At 34.1% G+C, this 20,577-nt stretch overlaps 1 protein-coding gene across 1 annotated transcript in view; it reads left to right on the top strand.

Moving 5' to 3' along the window:
- Positions 1-20,577, top strand: part of PARG (poly(ADP-ribose) glycohydrolase) — a 118,870-nt gene that overhangs the window by 28,246 nt on the left and 70,047 nt on the right. The window contains exons 8-9 of the mRNA XM_074233141.1: positions 15,937-16,029; positions 19,729-19,886. Of these exons, the coding sequence (XP_074089242.1) occupies positions 15,937-16,029; positions 19,729-19,886 (251 nt within the window). The remainder of the gene's footprint in view (positions 1-15,936; positions 16,030-19,728; positions 19,887-20,577) is intronic.

Below are 20,577 nucleotides of genomic sequence, written 5' to 3'. Positions count from 1 at the left end.
TAATATTAACAAAGTGTTTTTTAAACCTTAAAGTTCCAGTTAATTAAAAAAAAATTTTTTTGGTTACATTTTAACTTCCAAATTGTCTCCTTCACTGCCTCCCTCCCCAGGTCAAACTAGAGAAGGCTACTGTTTGTTACAGATAAACACAAAGTATTTTTTGCCTTAAGAAGCATTTTGGACACTGCCAGGTATTAAGAATTTTCAAAATCACTTGTCATTCCAAAGCAGAACTCTGATTTACTTTATGACTATAGTTAGATGTCATGTAGAGGCTGTATTTACTTTTCCTATTTCATTTTATTAAATCCCTTAACTCCAATGATTCACTGCATGTTCTTGGGCCCAGCATCACACTTAGAAAGATTAGTTAGAAGTCTGAGCTTTGTACCTGTTATCATTGGTGGAGTCTTATCCTTCAGGCATCCCCGACCTTCTGTTGTGACCCCATTTGGGAGTTTTCTTGACAAAGATACTGGAGTGGTTTGTCATATTCTCCAGCTCATTTTAAAATTAAGGAAACTAAGTCAAATAAAGTTAAGTGCTTTGTTCAGGGTTACCCAGAAACCAGATTTGAACTCAGGAAGATGAGTGTTCCTTACTCCAGGCCTGACACATCTAGCTAGCTCTGTATAGATTACAAAATCCAAAAGAATTTCAGTGGGGGCCTTGTGAACATTTTTCAGCTATCTATGTGTAGTTTGCAAAATACAATCAAATCTTTCAGCTGAAACTAAAGGTAAAAATCTTGTTATATTTAATTTCAGGGAATTATTCAGATTCTCTTGTTTTACAAGACTTTTTACTGAATATATCTTGAAATGGGAGACTATGTGTATGTGTGTGTGTGTATCTGTGTGTATGTCTGTATGTCTTTAAAAAGGTAGTTTGGTATAGTGCTAACTTGAGAGGCAAGAAACATTTTGAGACTTGGCTTTTCCTTTTAAGGGCTTTGCAATCATGTCATTTGCCATTAAATTACTTGAGGCTTCAATTACTTTATAAATGGTGAGTATGGGGGGAGTTGGATGAGTTGATTAAGGCTTCCTTAACTCTAAAATTCTCTGATTACTTTTCATTTAGTAATACTTGTAGTTTTAGAATATTTTTGGCATTTTTCTTCAAGAATTTGCCACAAGGGGGCGCCATGAAACCATTTGGGAAAAATCTTAATTTCTAGTATAGAATTTTTGAGTTTGAAGGTTAGTATCTTAGATTCAGATCCTTGAGGTATTTTTAACCTGGGGGCTTCAGTCTATCTGTTGTTAATTTTTAGAGGGTCTGCAAACATATATGAGAAAAAAATTAAGTTTTTATTTGCACTAACCTCCCATTGAAATTTAGCATTTCTTTTACTTTTGAGTATATGCAACAGTTTATAGTGGTTACTAGAGTTCACCAGACTGCTGAAGGATCCAGTTGCACATATAGACTGACCACCACATTTTACAGTGGAATGACTGTGGTTCCAGAGATGTCCAGTGAATTTTAATAAAAATATTATAGTAGTATTTTAGGTTGACTAGTTGATGAATGATTTTTTCTTTTAAAAACCTAAAAAACTTTGTAATTATAAAATTTAAACTTAAATAGGTAGTCTGTGAGAAGTTGCTTTGAAAGTAAATACTTATTTTAAAATAGTTAAGTCCACATAGCATGATTCATCAGTCATGTTGGCTAGTTGGCTGTTGGCAAGGTTAATTTAAGTACTATGCCTTAATCAAACCCGACTGAATTATATCCAGTAGTCTTGAATATTTGTCTTCCAATTTGTTATACTTAATTTTTAAAAGAATTTTGATTTTTATCCCACTCTCTCTTTTTTTCAAGATTTCTCAAGATTCACTCTCTTTTTTTAGCACTTAATATTCTTTCCAGTTACTTGTAAATATAGTTATTAACATTCATTTTTGTAAGATTTTGAATTCCAAATTTTTTTCCTCTCTCCTTTGCACCCTTTCCAGAACCAAACTTAATTCTTCATTGTATCATTTATTTATCCAGCATAAAATACAGTGGACCTCATTCCAGAAGCTGTCTCTCTTTATGTACAATCATGTTAAGCCTATTTCCACATTTGTCATGTTGTGTTTAAGAACAATCCACAAAAGGGAAAATTCATGAGAAAGAAAAAAAAGCAAAAAATTGAAAATTGTATGCTTTGATCTGCATTCAGACTTTGTAATTCTTTCTCTGGATATGGATCGCATTTTCCATCATGAGTCTTTTGGAATTATCTTTATCTTAATTTCTTAGATATTCGGATTCTAGGCTAACATATTGTATTTTTTACAGTCCCTGTCATCCAGCTTCTTCTAAATTTGTTAGCTCCTATCCTTTAGAGATAGATTGGGAACTTGAAGAAGGCCTGTTTATCTTTTCTTCCACCTCAAGAAGGGGTCTTTTAGAAAACACGATTGTTTTGGGAGGAGGTTTTCTTTTTTTAAGCAGCTGCATGAATGCTTAAATGTCTGCATGTCTATCATAATGTACCTTTTATGTGTGTGTCTAGACCATATTGTCCTTTTTTTTAGAATGTAGGCATTTGGGGCAAATATATCAGAACAGCTTGGTCTGGTGATTAGGACAGTTCCATGTACATCAAAAATTTTGACATAGTTAATAAATAATAGCCTGGTGGCTTGAATAAATTAATGCTTCTCTCATAGTATTAAATATAAAACCAGTCATATCAAAGCAGTGGTTATCTTATGTTACTTATGTTGTACTTGATGCTATGTATGATAAGAGGATTAAATTATGAGATAGCATTCAAATAGCTTGCATTGTAATTGGACAATCAAAACATATGAACCATCAAAGAACTATTAGAACCAAAAGCCAGTGAGTTGTGTGGAACAAAGCATAAGTACCATTAGCAGCTGCAAGAAGGGAAGGGTATTTGGAGATAACCAGGGAAAACTTCAAAGAGAAAAATGAAGGAGAAAGAAGATATATTTGATAGAGAGGAGTGGAAAAACCATTCTGAGTGGGAAGAACAAAGCAGGTCAAAGGTATGTCATTGGGAATTGTATATGTGGGGAACTAGAAGGAGAATTGTTTCAACAGGAATAATTTGTTTAGAAATTGTAGGAGTTAAAGTGCAGGCACATAAAGCAGACTGTTTAATGGAAAACTGTGTAATTAATTTTCAAATTGACTTGGTAGAAAGTGTCAACCAGACTAAAACAGTCTCTGTCCTGGGAATGGCCAGAACTGAACAGAGGGGGCTAGAGACAGGAGAGTCAGGGATCAATCAATCAGAAATTTAATTAATTTCTGAGTGAGGCAAACCTCTTGTGAAGGACTCATCCTGGAGCTCCACCCCCAGTGGGAGGGGGTCAGAGGCAGTATGGGGAGCTCTCTCTGGTTATACCCATGGCTGAGCAATGAGCTGCAACCCTGACTGTATGACAGACTTGATTCATAGCAGGACTTGTTCAGGCTCAGAGATTCTGGTGTGAAACAGTTCTGGGATTTTGCTAGGACTAAGATCATCCAGAGGTTGAGATTATCTATAATACAAAGATTATAGTTATACTGAGCTCAGGGCACAGCCTGTTTGTTGAGCTTTAGGTCTGGAAGACAGGGTATCTCCAGATATCTTGACAAAAGCTCTTTTAATAATTGCAACTTTGGGGCGGCTAGGTGGTGCAGTGGATAGAGCACTGGCCCTGGAGTCAGGAGTACCTGAGTTCAAATCCAGCCTCAGACACTCCATAATTACCTAGCTGTGTGGCCTTGGGCAAGCCACTTAACTCCATTTGCCTTGCAAAAACTGGAAAAAAAATGCAATTTGAAGCAGAACAGAAGTCTTTAATTTTTAATTTATAAGCCGACATCTCAGAGATCATTTTTAAGCTCCCCTTTTGGAATTTTGAACACATTTTCATATAAATCTATATACAAAATGTTATAAATGGTTATTACCAGACTGTCTCACAAAAACAAGCAAAGAAAAAGCTATTCAACTTCACAAATCAGAATCATAGAATTTGAGTTGTAAGAATAGTTTATCTAATTCATTACATTCTGAAACCAGAGTTCCTTTCTGATATACTTCACAAATGGTTAACTTTTACTTTAAATCCAACAATGGGGAAGCCACTATTTCCCAAGGGGGCTCATTCTTTGAGATTCCTCTAATTGTTAAAAAGATTTTTTTCAATATCAAGCTTAAATTTTTATCTTTGAAACTTTTATCTTTTGTACCATATTCTGGCTTCTAGGGCTAAAAAATCAGAACAAGTTTAATGCCCCTTCCACATGATAGCTCTTCAAATGCTTGAAGATAGCTATTATGTCCCTCCTAAGTCTTCTCTAGGATAAATACTTTAGGTTCCCTCAGTTTGAGAGCTTTCATCATGTCACCCTCCTCCAAAATGCTCTACAGTTTATCAGTGCCTTTTCTAAATTATTTTTCCAGAACCAAACCTAATTCTTCATTGTATCATTCTTCCAGGATAAAATACAGTGGATCTTTCACCTCCTTATTTCAGAAGTTGTCTCTCTTTATGCAGACCAAGATTGCCATAGCTCTTTTTGATTGCTACATAATGTATACCATACTTTGCTCTATTGAACTATGATATTCTGAAAGTGTGTGGCACACACAAAAACATTGACATGCAGCATTTTGTAACCTTCCCCTCAATATAACTTTGACTCATTAAATCCATGGGTTTAATTGTAGATTCCATGGTCTAAGTAAGGAGTTATGGAATATTGAAAGAAGATGTGTAAGGATGGAATGGGGAAGTATGGAAGAGCATTGTTTCTTATTCCTCCTAGTTTTGGATGTATGGTGGCTGCCTAGAGTTAGGCAAAAAAGAGGAATGGTTTTTTTAATGCTTCCCTTTCTTTTTTTCATTCTTCTTTATTGTCCTTGACAGTGAGAGCTTAGGATGTATGAGTTTGAAGCTTTTTCCTTGCTTCTGCTCTTAGTCATTGGTGGAGAAAGAAAAATTCAAAGGAAGAAGTTTCTGCATCAGAGTTCCTGGATTCATCTGACTAAAATAGCCATTTGTCTGTAAAGGATATGTATAGGAAAATTATCACCTTTGATACAAACTGGTTCTGGCTGTGTCATGTAACTATAGTGCTTTCTGCTACTGCTTGGAACGTCATAAAGAAGGTGCCAACCCCTAAAAAAAAAACCCCAAAAGGTGGATCATAAGTCACAGAAGTTACTTGTATATTTTTCCACAGTTGTTGCTGATTGTAATTCCCTTCCATCCTTTCCTCTCTGCCATCACATATTATATTTTCTCTCTCCTTTCACCCTCTCCCTCTTCTAAAATATGCTCTAGGGTAGCTAGCTGAGTGGCACAGCAAATAGAGCACCAGCCCTGGGGCCAAGAGTCCCCAAGCTTACATACCACTCCAGAGACCTAGCAAGTATCCAGCCCCGTGGCCCTGGACAGCTCACCCAATCCCAACACCTTGCAAGAAGTAAAAAAGATAATGCATTATATCTGATTATTCTCTCCTGTGATCTACCCTCTCCTCTCTCACCCATATCCCCCCTCCCCCTGTCTCCCTTCTCTCCTTTTTACTCTAGATGTCTATACTCTGTTGAATGTATATGCTGTTTTCTCTCTGAGCCATTTCTGATGAGAATGAAGGTTCCCTCATTCCCCCTCACCTTCCCCCCTTCCATATCATTGCAATATATATATATATGTACATATATATATATATTATATGAAATATCTTAGCCTATTTCACCTCTCCTTCCTCTTACTCCTAGTACATTTCCCTTTTAGCCATTGACTCCATTTTTATCATATATTATATCTTCAAATTCAGCTCTCTACTGTGCTTCATCTATAAAAGCTCCTACCTGCTCTGTATAACGTATTTTTGATGAGACTATGTAGGTCTTTGTGGTCACTTCTTCTAGATGTTTACTAACCATCACTTTATATGGTCTGGCATGTTGCTACGCATTCAAGTCAAGTTCACTAACTAATAGTCTGCAGATTGTATTCTTGTTTCAGGAAAATAATTCTTCTTTGTGATATATCTTTTTTTTTTGGTAAGGCAAATGGGGTTAAGTGGCTTGCCCAAGGCCACACAGCTAGGTAAGTAAGTGTCTGAGGCCAGATTTGAACTCAGGTACTCCTGACTCCAGGGCCGGTGCTTTATCCACTGTGCCACCTAGCCGCCCCTGTGATATATCTTCTAAAATACTTATTGATAGATTAGTTTTATGGACAATCTTCCTGTCCTACAGTTTGTCATACAAAGTCAGGACAGTGAAGATTTTTTCACAGTGTATGCTTGTGGGTAATTGATTTGACTTTACTTTTTCACTGTAGGTAATTGTAAGAATTTTTTTAAAAACTTTTTTGTGTATTTCACAGTATGGAGGCTTTGCTTTATCCAGGGCTTGACGTTAATTAAAATTATGTCATCTATGAATAAGGAGTATTTGGAGTACCTTGGCATGGAATAAGCAATTCCGTTGCTTTATGTGTGACATCTTTCTTGACATTATAAAAGTAGCTTTAGTAATCTTTCTTCCCATACTACCTTTTATTTAACTACTTTGTATATATTTTGATTTATTAATTTTCTATTTATGCTGTATGCATTTTTTTTTAGGTTTTTGCAAAGTAAATGGGGTTAAGTGGCTTGCCCAAGGCTACACAGCCAGGTAATTATTAAGTGTCTGAGGTCGGATTTGAACTCAGGTACTCCTGACTCCAGGGACAGTGCTCTATCCACTGTGCCACCTAGCTGCCCCTGCTGTATACATTTTTAAATGTATTTATTGTAATCTCCTTTAAACATAGGAGATAGTTAACAAGTACTTGCAAACAATTTCTGATTTTATGCTTAACTTGATATCTAAGTTATCTCTGTAGTTGTATCTGTGATGAATCTGATAATTTTAAAGCATAATTGGAAGGAACTTTTTGTGAGGGTAGAGCCATCAAGATTCATTTTTTTCTTCTAAGATAAACAGGATCTCTTATCCTTTATTTGTTTGTTTCCATTGAGTATATCCTAGGTTTATGAATTGACAATTCTCAAATATTCAGAGATATAGGAAAGCTGATTAATATTTGCTGATAGCTTCTTAGATGCCATTTTTTGAATTATAAAGATTTTATTTATTTTAAGTTTTACAATTTTTCCCCTATTCTTACCTCCCTCCCCCACCCCACCCCCACAAAAGGCATTTTGCCAGTCTTTATATTGTTTCCATTGTATACATTGATACAAATTCAATTTGATGAGAGAGAAATCATATTCTTTTCTTTCTTTTTTTTTTTAGATTTTTTTTCAAGGCAGTGGGGTTAAGTGGCTTGCCCAAGGCCACATGGCTAGGTAATTATTAAGTGTTTGAGGTTGGATTTGAACCCAGGTATTCCTGAGTCCAGGGCTGGTGCTTTATCCACTGCGCCACCTAGCTGCCCCCTTTAATTGCTTTTCAAACTCTTTTTTGAGCTCATCCATTGTCTGAGCAGCCCATTTTGTATTTCTCTTGGAGGTTTTGGATACAGAAGCTTCGATTTTTGTCATCATCTGAGTATGTGTTTTGATCTTCCATGGGACTAAAGTAATTCTCTATGGTCAGATTCTTCTTTTTATGTTGTTTACTCATTTCCTCAACCCGAGTAATTTACAGCACTTCCAAGGCTTTGTGATTTTTTTCTTTTGGGACACCCCACTGGGACCTGTATTCCTCCAAGGTCTTATTATCTCTTGCCTGTGCTTTGATATCTAGATGGCCCTAGTACTTCTCTCTGCCCTGGGGCTATAAGGGGGGGGGGTCCAGCTTGGTTATTTAGTATGGAAGCCCAAACTGCAGTATCTGAGTGTAGGCAAACAGCAGAGTCCTACCCCAGGGAGAGTAGAGAAATCTCTGCAGATTTCCCTTACCATCTCTGGGGGTACAGGCTGCTTTCTCCAGATTCTCACTGCAGGTTCTGCAGCTTGTGCTCCTCACTCCACACTCATTCTGGTGGAGCAGAGTTCTCTCACTCCCCTTCAAGCTACTGCTGGTGATCTCTGGGTTGGGCTGGGCTTGGCTTGGCTGGGCTGGGGTGGGGCCGCACTGCCCTGTGCTGCCCTGCACCCTGGCTTTTTTCCCCAACCCCTGGTCTTGGTGAAACACACCTTTCCCATGGAACTTCTAAGTTATCTTGAAATGGGAAAATGTGTCACTCAGTCTTTCTGTGGGTTCTGCCCCTCTAAATTTTGACTAGAGCCTTCCTTTGTTTTTTGGAGGTTTAAGGGGTTGGAGTTCCTGGAAAATGCTACCTTCATGCCACCATCTTGGCTCTGCCTCCCCTTAGATGCCATTTTAAAAAATCTATAAAGCATGATCAGTGATCATTTTCTTTTGATATATCTTAAAAATAGAACTTTGAATACATTTAAAATTGTGTAACCTTTAATATATGTTTGGGTATGTCTAGCTATTCTTCCTGACTTAAACATATTAAGTGATATTGACATTTTCTCACACAGTACATTAGGTGAAAAATCAAATGTTATAGCTCCAGTATCATCATAGCTTAAAATAAATCATAATTCAACTTTTGATCTTGACTTTGAGCAAGTAACTTTGTTCAACTTTCTTATTAGTAAAATGAAGGGATTGTATTCTATGACTTCTAAGGTCTCCATCTCTAAGTCCTTCATTCTGGCTCTTGTGCTAAATTTTATAAAAACTTATTTTCTTTTACTTGTCTTTGCTCTGTGAAATATTATTTTCTTCTTTTTTCAGTTATACTTTGCCATGCTTTATTGATTACTTTGTACATTAAGCCTGTACTTTCATTGACTGCCATGCCCCTCTGGTTTGCCAAGAGATTATTAACTATCTGCAGCAGATTCTAGAATTTTTTGGCCTCCTTATTATAATGACTGTTTTTGTATTTGTTAAGCATATCTAAGAAATGATAAGGGGGAAGTATGGTTGTAGTGGTTAGGGAACAGTTTTAGGAAGATGGAGTTCAAGTTCTGCCTCTGACTTGCATTGGTTTTGCCCTGGACAAGTAATTTTTTTTGTGTTTGCAAGTCAGTGGGCTTAAGTGACTTGCCCAAGGTCACATAGCTAGGTAATTATTAAGGGTCTGAGACCAAATTTGAACTCAGGTGCTCCTGACTCCAGGGCTGGTGCTCTATTGACTTTGCCACCTAGCTGCTCCCCAGACTAGTAATTTAACTTTTTTCTGTTTTTTAAGAGAGGTGGCTCTTGTCTGTTGCTTCTTGTGTTGCCCTCTGAAGGAGATGAGGAATAATAACAGACCCATTGCTAATTGTGTGAATGCAGTGGTGGCAATCAAAGGATATTGTGTATGAAAAGGTTTTTTTTTTTTTTTTTGCAAGGTAGTGGGGTTAATTGGCTTGCCCACAGCCACACAGCTAGGTAATTATTAAGTGTCTGAGGCCGGATTTGAACTCAGATACTTCTGACTCCAGGACTGGTGCTCTATCCACTGTGCTACTTATCTGCCCCAAAGTTTTTTTTTTAAAAGATGTAGGTTAACAGTGTTTAAGAATAAAGATTTCTCTATTTCATTCACATAAAAACAAGGGTATGTATTTTAAAATTTGTGTATATCTCTTATTTCTGTTTATCCATTACCATTTTGATCAATTTTTCTCATCTTGTGAGAATTTATGGAAATATTCTTAAGAGTTATTTGAAGAAGTAACAAAAATGTGCATACCCTTTGATCCTCCAATACCACTACTGGGTATATACCCTGAAGAGATGATGAAAAGGGGTAAAAATATCACTTGTACAAAAATATTCAAAACAGCCCTGTTTGTGGTGGCAAAGAATTGGAAATCAAGTAAATATCCTTCAATTAGGGAGTGACTTAGCAAGCTCTGGTATATGTATGTCATGGAACACTATCGTTAAGAAACCAGGAGGAATGGGGATTCAGGGAACCCTGGAGGGATTTGCATGAACTGATACTGAGTGAGATGAGCAGAACCAGAAAAACACTGTACACCCTAATAGCAACATGGAGGTAATGATCAACCTTGTTGGACTCACTCATTCCACCAGTGCAACAATCAGGGACAATTTCGGGCTGTCTGCAGTAGAGAATACCATCTGTATCCAGAGAAAGAATTGTGGAGTTTGAACAAAGACCAAGGACTATTAACTTTTAATTTAGGGGAAAAAAACTGATATCTTTCTGTCTGATCTTGCTGTCTCTTATACTTTATGTTTCTTCCTTAATGATGTGATTTCTCATCAAATTCAATTTGGATCAATGTATACTATGGAAACAATGTAAAGTTTGGCAAATTGCCTTCTTTGGGGGTGGTGGCCGGGAGGGGAAGTAAGATTAGAGGGAAAATTGTAAAACTCAAAATAAATAAAATCAGGGTGGCTAGGTGGTGTAGTGGATAGAGTACTTGCCCTGCAGTCAGGAGTACCTGGGTTCAAATCTAGCCTCAGACACTTAATAATTACCTAGCTGTGTGTCCTTGGGCAAGCCACTTAACCCCATTTGCCTTCAAAATCCTAAAAAAAAAAAAATCTTTTAAGAAAATTTTAAAAAAAGTTATTTGAAGAAGAAAGAGAAACTGCTATAATTTAGTAGTATAGCCTTTTCCCAGTATGTCATCAGTGTTGTCTTTTCACAGATACTGAATCTGTTTATGACAGATTCCCATTGCATCTTCATTCCCTACTTCCTTCTTAAAGGAGATATAATATGAAAAAAATCCAGAAAATTTTCTTTTAGATCTCTGAATAATTACTCAATTCTTCATTCCTTACATTAGCATTAAAAAATATGAAAACCAATATTTTTTCCTCTCAGCTTTTTGTTGAAAATTCCTTAGACAATTAAAGCAAACATTTTAAAATAAGTTGTAAACCTTATTGTTGATATACCTGAGAGATCATGCTAGGGTTGGATTGTCAAAAACTTGCATGAACTTTCAAAAAATTAAACAAAATGAATTTGTTTTCTTTTTTTGTATTTTGTTACCATGCTATGCCTTGATCAAAATTGATTGTATTGACAGAAAAACAAAACAACTCCTTGAGAAATAAAATATTAAAGATAGCAAAATTATTTAGTACATATGACAACTTTTTTAAAAATTGAAGGTAATCTTTTTGTTTTTTCTTTTTTTAATAAATGTTTTATTTGTTTTCCAATTATACAATAGTAGTTTCTACTATCATTTTTTGTAATACTTTGAATTTTACAATTTTCCCCCATCCTTCTCTCTCCCTTACCCCCACTGAAGGCAATTTGACATTGTTTCTGTGGTATACATTGATCAAAATTGAATGTATTGAGAGAAAAATCATATTCTTGAGAAAAAAATGAAATATTAGAGATAGCAAAATTATGTAGTATATAAGACAACTTTTTTTTTAAATTGAAGGTGATAGTCTTTGGTCTTTTTTAAACTCCACAATTCTTTCTCTGGATACAGATGGTATTCTTCATTGCAGATACCCTAAAATTGTCTCTGATTATTGAACTGATGGAATGAGCAAGTCCATTAAGTTTGATCATCACTCCCATGTTGCTGTTAGGGTGTACAATGTTTTCTGCTTCTGCTCATCTTGGTCAGTATCAATTCATGCAGTTTTTTTTCCAGGCTTCTCTGAAATTCATCCCTCCTGGTTTCTAATAGTGTTCTGTAACGTACATATACCACAATTTGTTCAGCCATTCCCCAATTGATGGACATTCACTCAATTCCAGTTCTTTGCTACCACAAAGAGCTGCTATGAATATTTTTGTATAAGCGATGTTTTTACCCTTTTTCATGTTCTCTTCAGAGTATAGACCCAGTAGTGGCATAGCTGGATCAAAGGGTATGCATATTTTTATTGCCCTTTGGGCATATGAATTTATTTTCATGGAAGCTACTGTTTTCTATTCTTTAAAGTGTCAGCCCTCATTTGATAAATGTCAGAAATATTAATCCTCTCCAAATATTTTTCCCTGCAAAATATTCTATAGTTTCTTCCCTCTGTAATTTAATTTTCTTTTCATTTCCCAGTAGTCACACTTTTTTGACAGAAATTTATGATAGAACTATTTTAGATTAGATGAATATTATTTAGTTTAAATGGATAGTTAATTATAATTATTTGAATTGACTTAAATATGAGGCTCCTTTAATTTAGAGAAAATTCAGAATTTTACCAGTTAAAACTGAAATGATATTGCTTTCCTGGTTTTTGCCAACAATAGATTTGACTTATGAATATGATTTCAATACTTGATACATAATTTACATAATTATTTCAGTTAACTGAGTTCATTAAATAAAAATTCTAGGAAAGAAGGAATAATGTTTAGGCAGTATTAATATTTTAGACAAATTTTTAAAAAGGGTATTTTGTGAATTTGTCCATTTCTTCCTTCTGCTAAGGAAAGATTGAATCTCTACTATATGTGAAGTGTCTATAACTGGTAGCTTAACATCATGCCAGATTAGTTATGATTGTGTTGGAAGAAATAGAAAGACTGAATAGTTTGGTGGCATTTTTTTTTCTTTAAGGCATCTCTTCTAAGTTAACTTCTGTAATATTTTAGGAGGGAAAATAGGCAAAATGGCCCTAGTATAATATGATTAGGAATCAAGTATACTAAGTCTGAAAGAAACATTCTTTCTATGCCTCTTGTCTTTAATCTCTAAAAGTGGACCGGTCATTTGATGATTTAGGACTAGTGTAAAGTAAGTTGAATTTAGAAAACAAAGAGTTACTGTAAATATCAGTTTATAGTGTACTCTCTAGCTTTTTATTATGATTTGCTTTTTGTTCCTTTGCTTGAGTTTTTATCATGTTTCATTGTAGCTTCCCAATTTTATCCTATGCATGTAATTTAACTTGTTATTCAGGTTATCCTTTTAAAACTAGTTTATAATGACAGTATTTTAGATCATCACTTTTGGATGTACTTGCTGAAGCCTATCTTTGTAAATAAATTCTCATTTTCTTGTAACACTAATTGGATCTTTGTCCCCAAAGTAGCTTCCTACTGCAATTTGTGAAATACTTTACTTTTAGTTTTTTACACAGCCACATATGGATTTAAAAATAATTTTTTTTAATATTTAGGAGTTGAAGGAAGCTGCTTCTGTTAGGTCAGGAGAGAAGGTTTGATTAGCATTTTAAAGATAATTACTTCCACCTTAAACATTAGTTGAGTATTTATTTACTGGCTGTCATCCTGTTTCCAGAGAGGAGTGTTTTGTGATTATTGTTTACTTTTTTTAATGTGGATTTAATAAATAGTTGAAGGATTGATGACCCTGAAAGAGCCCAGTGCTATAATGTGTCACTTAGATAAGTAATATTGTATAGCTCATGACGGCCTGCAAAAGCAAGGCCACAACTACTCATGTGTCAATTGGAAAGTTACTCATGTGTTAATTGGAAAAGACAAGGAAAGGTACCCAAAAGAGAAAAGTGAAAGAAATTCACAGTTTGTTTGACTCCTAAGGTGAAATGTCTTGAGGTTGAAAATGTTTGAATATACTTAATAAAAATTATTATTTATTTAAGGTTTTTATTGATGTTTTATTCTTACCTCATCATAATTTCCCTCAGACTCCCTCTTACTCCTAGAGGAATCTCTTCAATACTTTTTAAAGACAAAAAAGAACAAAAAATCATTGTAACTGATCAGTATATTGAAAAAACCCTGTAAATTTGTATCATATTCTAAACTTGTAGACCTCTCAGCTCTGCAAAGGAATGGGATGGGGAGTACCTTCTCATGATTCTTCTTTTGAATTTTGCTTGTTCTTTACAGTTTTGTAGCTTGACTTTTGAGTTTTCTTTGTGTTTCTTTGTGTTTACAAAATTATAGAAATTGTGTATATTGGTTTATTGTCTCTCTTTACTTCACTTTGCATCAGTTCATGTAGATCTTTTCATCTTTCTCTATATTCAACATATTCATCTTTTTTTTACCATGATAATATTCCATTATATTTATTGACCACAATTTGTTTAGCCATTCCCTAATCAATGGGCATTTATTTTGCTGTCACAAAAAGTGCTGCTGTAAATATTTTGGTATATATGAGGGACTTCTTATCACTGACCTCCTTAGAGTATAAACCTTGTAGAATTACCAGTCAGTCACATTTACATAAATCCAAATTACTTCCCAAGATAGTTATACTCATTCATTGTTCCACTAGCCACAGAGCAGTGGGTCGATCTTTCCACGATTCTCTTCCTTTATTGATAATTCTTACATTTTTGTCAGCCTTGCCAATTCTTACATTTTTGTCATCCTTGCCAATATAAGGGTGCAAAGTGAAACCTTGGATTGTTTTGCTTTGCATTTCTTTTATTATTACTCTTTTGAATCTATTCTTTCATATATTTATAATTTGCAGATTTTTTGAGAATTGTTTCTTCACATCTTTAGACACTTACCTATTGGGAATGGCTTTTGATTATTGTGAGTTTGTGTGAGTGTGTGTGTGTATACACATGCATATATGCACATGTACTTATCCATTAATTGTTTATATGTCATATCACCAAATTCCTATCAGAAAAATTTGAGATGGAGACTTTTCCTTTACTTTTAATTTTTTAAATTTTTTTTAGGATTTTGCAAGGCAAATGGGGTTAAGTGGCTTGCCCAAGGCCACATAGCTAGGTAATTATTAAGTGTCTGAGGCTGGATTTGAACTCAGGTCCTTCTGACTCCAGGGCCGGTGCTCTATCCACTGCACCACATACTTGCTTCCCTTTTCCTTTATTTTTAAGTGCATAAAGACAAAACTTTAAAAAAAAAAGTATGTCTCTTAAGTCGAGTTTTTTATAGCAAGGACCATTTTTTTCCTGCCCACAAGAATTTCCATTGAACCAGTATTTCACCTACATTTATCAAGCATCTGCTATGTGAAAAGCACTACTTGTGTGGCCTTGGGCAAGCCACTTAACCCCATTTGCCTTGCCAAAAACCTAAAAAAAAAAAAGCGCTACTGTAGACCTGATAATATAATGAAAAATATAAAACTCATCCCCCCCATCTTAAATTTTTCTGGCATTTTGATGTTGGAGAAATCAGTGGCTTAAAATCAAATCCTAAGCAAAAGGTCCACTGAAGTTTTATTTTATTTTTTTACAATTATTTTATTTATACTCATTGTACCTACTTTCCTACTCCATACACACAGCTCTATCTACACCTATCCAGACATTTGCTGAGAGCCTGGTATTTATCTGTATTCTCCTCTACCACTTCACTACTGCTTGATAACTGACTTTTTGCCCCTTATCTTGGACTATGTTTGTAAATAGTTGGGAATCAACAGATTGAAATTTCAAAAAAAAAAATCAGTAAAACAAGAGCTGCCCAAAATGGGGGTGAGTTCTCTTGGGAGCTTTTGGGGTTCCCTTTCCTTGAGCTCTTCAAATCAATACTACATAACCTCTGAGAGTATGCACTGTGGAGGATATTGTTTCCAGGAGTTCATTGCAGTAGTCACACAGAAAGTGGACTTGTACTGGACTGAGCAGAGTGGACAGAATATATAGAAGAGATGAGTATTGTTAAAGTAGACCATACTGGGTATGTGTGAAAGAAAGTCCACTGTCAGCGATGGGGATGCTGAGAGGGCATATCCCAGAGTGCTTGTGGGGACTGTGCTAGATAAGCTTGGGGTCATGAAGGGACCCTGTGGCCACCTCATTTTCCTTCTCTTTGCTTTGTTTTTCTCAGTGGTCAAATTGAGATCCTAATAACACCTACTCTGCAGGATTGGTGTGAGGATCAATGTACAGCTTGTCAGTTATAGAGCAAAAGATGCCTAGAAACATTCTTTCTCTTCCTTGAGTGTAGAGCATAACAGACAAAGCTCAAAGAGTAATGAAAAGTTTGATCTATCTAGAAAAGGAGAAAGTCATCCTTCAAATTTGGGGTGATCCTAACTGTAAAGTCTCTTGTTGGTCTGTAGGTCCTGGAAGAAGCTGAGGCCCAGCATTTATGTCAGTCCATCTTACCTGATATGGTGAAGCTAGCCCTTTGTCTGCCAGATATCTGCACTCAGGTAAGTAGAGACAGGCTGTTAATCTAGGCTTGGAATTCCTTACAGATTCTTTTCCTATAGATGAATTAATTTCCTATAAGGTCAAAAGGGGAGTGGAGAAAATGTTTCTTGCAAAGATGATAATCATTGTTTTTGTTTACAATCAATAATAGATAAGAAAATATATAGTTTTTGAGCTTTAAGTTCTTAGAAACCTGTTTACTCAGAGGATTAATCTCTAAATTTGTTTTTTTTTAACACAGTTACCATATGACTGGACTTTTTCCCAAAACATTTGACTGTTAAAATACCTTAAACAAACAACATAAAACAGTGGTATTGAGTAGCATCCTGACTCCTAATACCTCTTAACAGGTTTTCTGGCTTGATTCTGATGTTTTACTACTTTGAAAGATGATTGATGTGAGTCCTCCTGTTTGTCTTGCAGATCAATATGTTTAATTTTCTTCTTTTGTTTTTCCCTCTCTCATCTCATCCTGTCTGAGCTTTATAGAATTATTAGTTAAGGGGATTTTGAAGTGAGTTTACTTTTGTTTGCTTTTTGTTCTCTTACCAGCTAAATAAGCATATTTGATATTAAGTCAGAAGAAAACTACAATATGAAATGGCATAATTTTATGCTAAATATATAGTTTATTTAGAATATAATTTGATATTATAGGAGTTTATTATGCTATTTACAATTTTCCAATGTCCTTGTTTTTATTGATGTATACTTTTTAAAGTGTTTTCTTTTTCCATGTAAACATCTTTCAGTAAAGGTATTATATGTTTTAGGGGACTGTTATTCAGCATCACACAAAGCTGAGGATATACATTGTATCATTGAAAAGATAATACTTTATAGTATCAATTTCTCAAGTAAAAAAAATGTTTCTTTATTTTGCATAATAATATTGAAATTGACCCTAAGACAAGTTAATTTTATATCCTAAGGGAAGGTGCCTGGTTAAAAACTAAGGTGAAATTTATGATTTCTTGGCATCCAATCAAAATTGAGATTTATTTTGTTATTCCATAGGCATTATCAATTGGGAAATTGAGAAAAATATCTCAAGTTAATTTCTACTGTACAGAGTGAGGAACATAGCCCCAAGTTCTTTTCCCAAAATGTTTCCTGCCAAAAAAATTATGTAGTCTCATTAAATGTTAAATATTAATTATATTATGGTGCTTTAAGCTAAATTCAGAAGGAAAGAAATTGGAAAAATCAAGGTATAGAAGAAATCTTTTCTTAAATTTTTTTCTTTTTTTTCTAATTGCACGCAAAGGTTGTTTTCTAATATTTTATATTTCTATATCCTTTTGCAAACTTTTGTGTTCCACATTTTCCTACTTTCCGTCCCTCCTCCCCATGGCAGTTATTAGTCATGTGATAGAGGAATTAAAACTAAAGGGGAAAAAAAAACCATGAGAAAGAAAAAAACAAAAAGAATTTGAAAAAAATGAACATAATATTCTTTGCTCTTAGGTAGAAATTTTTGGAGGAACTTGTATGGTCCAGGTTAATCGTCATCACATTTTTAAACTTTGTGATTCATTTTTATTTTTAGTATATACATTTAAAAAATTTCACTAGGTACATACACTATGAAATTCATGGACTCTCCATGCTAAGATTAGTGGGGGTATTTTACCTTGAATCTAGAATAAAGTAATATTTCCTATAAAGTAAATGTAGTTTATTAAGGGAAAAAGGTAGCCATTTAAAAACTTATTTCTTATCTTTCTCTAAGGTTTGGGAACTAAGAAAAAAAATTTTTAATGAAAATCTAGATAAATTCTAAATTAGTGAAGGGAGAGTCTTGGGTGTATTTTCCAAAATGAGATTTGACTTTATAACATATTGAGAAACTATAAGATGGGGTTTATATTTTAGAGATCAATAGAAATTTCACTCCTATTAGAAAAGATGATTATTAGGAAGGGAGATTAAAAATGTATTGATAAAATATATTTTAACCTTTTGGTTTAATTTTAATTTTCTCTGTAACATTTAAGCAGTGAGATTTGACTAGTTTTTTCCTTCTAACAGTTTTTGATTATGCAGATATTTTTTCCTATGGTTTGAAAAGAAAACTGTTTATTTTGACATTGAAGTTTTCATTTTTTCTTTTTTCCCCTCAGATGTGATTTTAGTTATTGATTTAGATCTGTATGTTCCATGAGAATTATTTAGTACTTTTGTAGTATCTCCTTTATGTGTGATATATGGCAGACATTATAGGGGACTCACCATACAGCCATATTAGCAGTCTTATTTCTATACCAGGGGTATCAAATGCAAACTATGGCCACTGAGCCAAACATAAGGATCCCTACAGACCATAACCACATATTAATTTTATCTATGTTTTATTGTATTTTCATTTATTTTATTAAATATTTCCCTGGTACTTTTTAATCTGCTGGGAGCTGCACAAAATAGTATTGTGAGCTGCTCTACATAAGATAATTTTAGCCTATATATATATATATATATATATATATATATATGAATATGCATGTATATATATTACATGTACATACATAATAAATATATAAATAAGATGTATAAATATATATATAAATAAGATATATAAGTAAAGTGTTGGATAATTCAAAATTTACTTTTGGATATTCTATCTTTAAAATTTCATTCTAAGAAACATTTACTGTTTTAAAAATATTTAAAGTGCTATAAAAATGAACAGTAAAATGTTTGACTATTATGGAGTATACTGCAAAAGTGTGTTCAGTATAATGATTTTTGGCTCAGTTGGAAAAACATTTTAGATATGAGATTTCGCTGTGAAAAATGCCCTACTTCTGTGTTTCTGACATTTATCTCCCATTTACATATAATTATAGTGCCATTATCTCAGTTTTTACATTGACCATATAAGATAATTAGGGTAGGTACACTTTACAGTTAAGGTAACTAAATCTAGGAACTTTAATAATTTGCCTCTAGTCACATAGTGATAGAGTTGGAACTCTATCCCAGGTTTTTTGCCTCCTAACTTGGCATTTTGGCCATTGTGCCATCTTTGAAGATACTATACTCTTTTTAGGAACATTCCACTTGATCACAAATTGCAAAAGATGGTATTTTCTATTCTTTTCAATTCTTGGTTAAAAATTCTCTTTGGAAGGGAAGCCATGTAATAAGAAACTACATACGTGGAGTAAAGGGACATATTTAATAAATGGTAGTTTAGTTTGGTGTTAGAAAATAATATTATGGCTGAGATATTTTCTCACATTATAATAATTTTATCTTATAGATTTAAATATTAGAAAATTTCTGAATCTGTTTTTTTAACCCAAGTGAGCACAAGACCAAAACTATAATTGTTAACCTCAGTACTGCCTTTTTTGTTTTTAGTCTTTAGCTTTGATTTTTAAATGATATGTGTAATACTGTGTTTCATCTTTATTGCTTTACCAGTCTTGTTTTTCTCTGATAAGTAGTGTTTTGTGTTCTCCACTCTTAATTGTTCTTGATTAGAAATCTGCAATCCATCAAATGAGAACATTTTTTCAGTCTTCTAGGATAAATAGTCCTAGATTTTAATGATGTTGCTGATTTAAGAACCCAGGAGTGGCCTTAAATTAGTCCTACCCTAATTTAGCAAATGTAATTTTATACTCCTGTTTCTGATATTGCTAAACTAATTATCGCTCTTCTCTTTTGTGTGTTTTTGTTTGCTGTGCCAGCCAATACCTCTACTAAAACAGAAGATGAATCACTCCATCACAATGTCACAAGAGCAAATTGCTAGTCTTTTAGCTAATGCTTTCTTTTGCACGTTTCCACGCCGAAATGCTAAGATGAAATCTGAGTATTCTAGTTACCCAGACATTAACTTCAACAGGTATGTTTCCTAAGTAAGTCTATTTAATGAAAACACCGAAAGGGCTGGAAGGGACATCCTGTTCAAACCCCAGAATTTATACTTTTAGGCTTCTAGTGACTGAATACAAATTCATTTGATTTTTAAAAATTATGGAGTAAATATAGACTATATTAGAATAGTTTAGAAATTAAGTTCTGAAAGTGTGTGTTAAAGAGCAAGACTGGTCATTGTTTCAGAGCTTGAGTATGAAACAAAATGGTGCTATGAATAGCCTTCAGAAATCTTAATTGCTTTATAGTCATAACTTATATGTAATTTTTAAGAACAGAATACTGAGATAGAAGTTGACTTTGTAGTTAATTATTCTTTTTTTTGGACACTTCAAAAGTTTAGCTTTTGGAAGACATAGGAATATTTTATAAATAAAAAAGTTTACTCACAAAATGGTGTTATTGCTTCAAAACTTCAAATAGTGTTTCTGAAATGCCCTAAATCAGTTGAGTATCTTAAAAAAAATTGGAACTTATTTAGTAAACCACTATCAATTCACAGAGCACTTCATCTGTACTTCTCCTATTATCTCAATCATCTCTATTCCCCCATCAAATAAATGTGTTTCAGGATTCATAGTTCTAAACTTAGATATTGTAACTCATTAATTTTCTTAGCCATTTAGTGTGCAATATTTTCTGTATGATTTCACTTAGGG

Source organism: Macrotis lagotis, chromosome 4 (assembly GCF_037893015.1).
Source record: "Macrotis lagotis isolate mMagLag1 chromosome 4, bilby.v1.9.chrom.fasta, whole genome shotgun sequence".
In the NCBI taxonomy this organism is placed as follows: domain Eukaryota; kingdom Metazoa; phylum Chordata; class Mammalia; order Peramelemorphia; family Peramelidae; genus Macrotis; species Macrotis lagotis.
The sequence above is the reverse complement of the archived record's forward strand: the minus strand, read 5'-3'. Positions and strand labels throughout refer to the sequence as shown.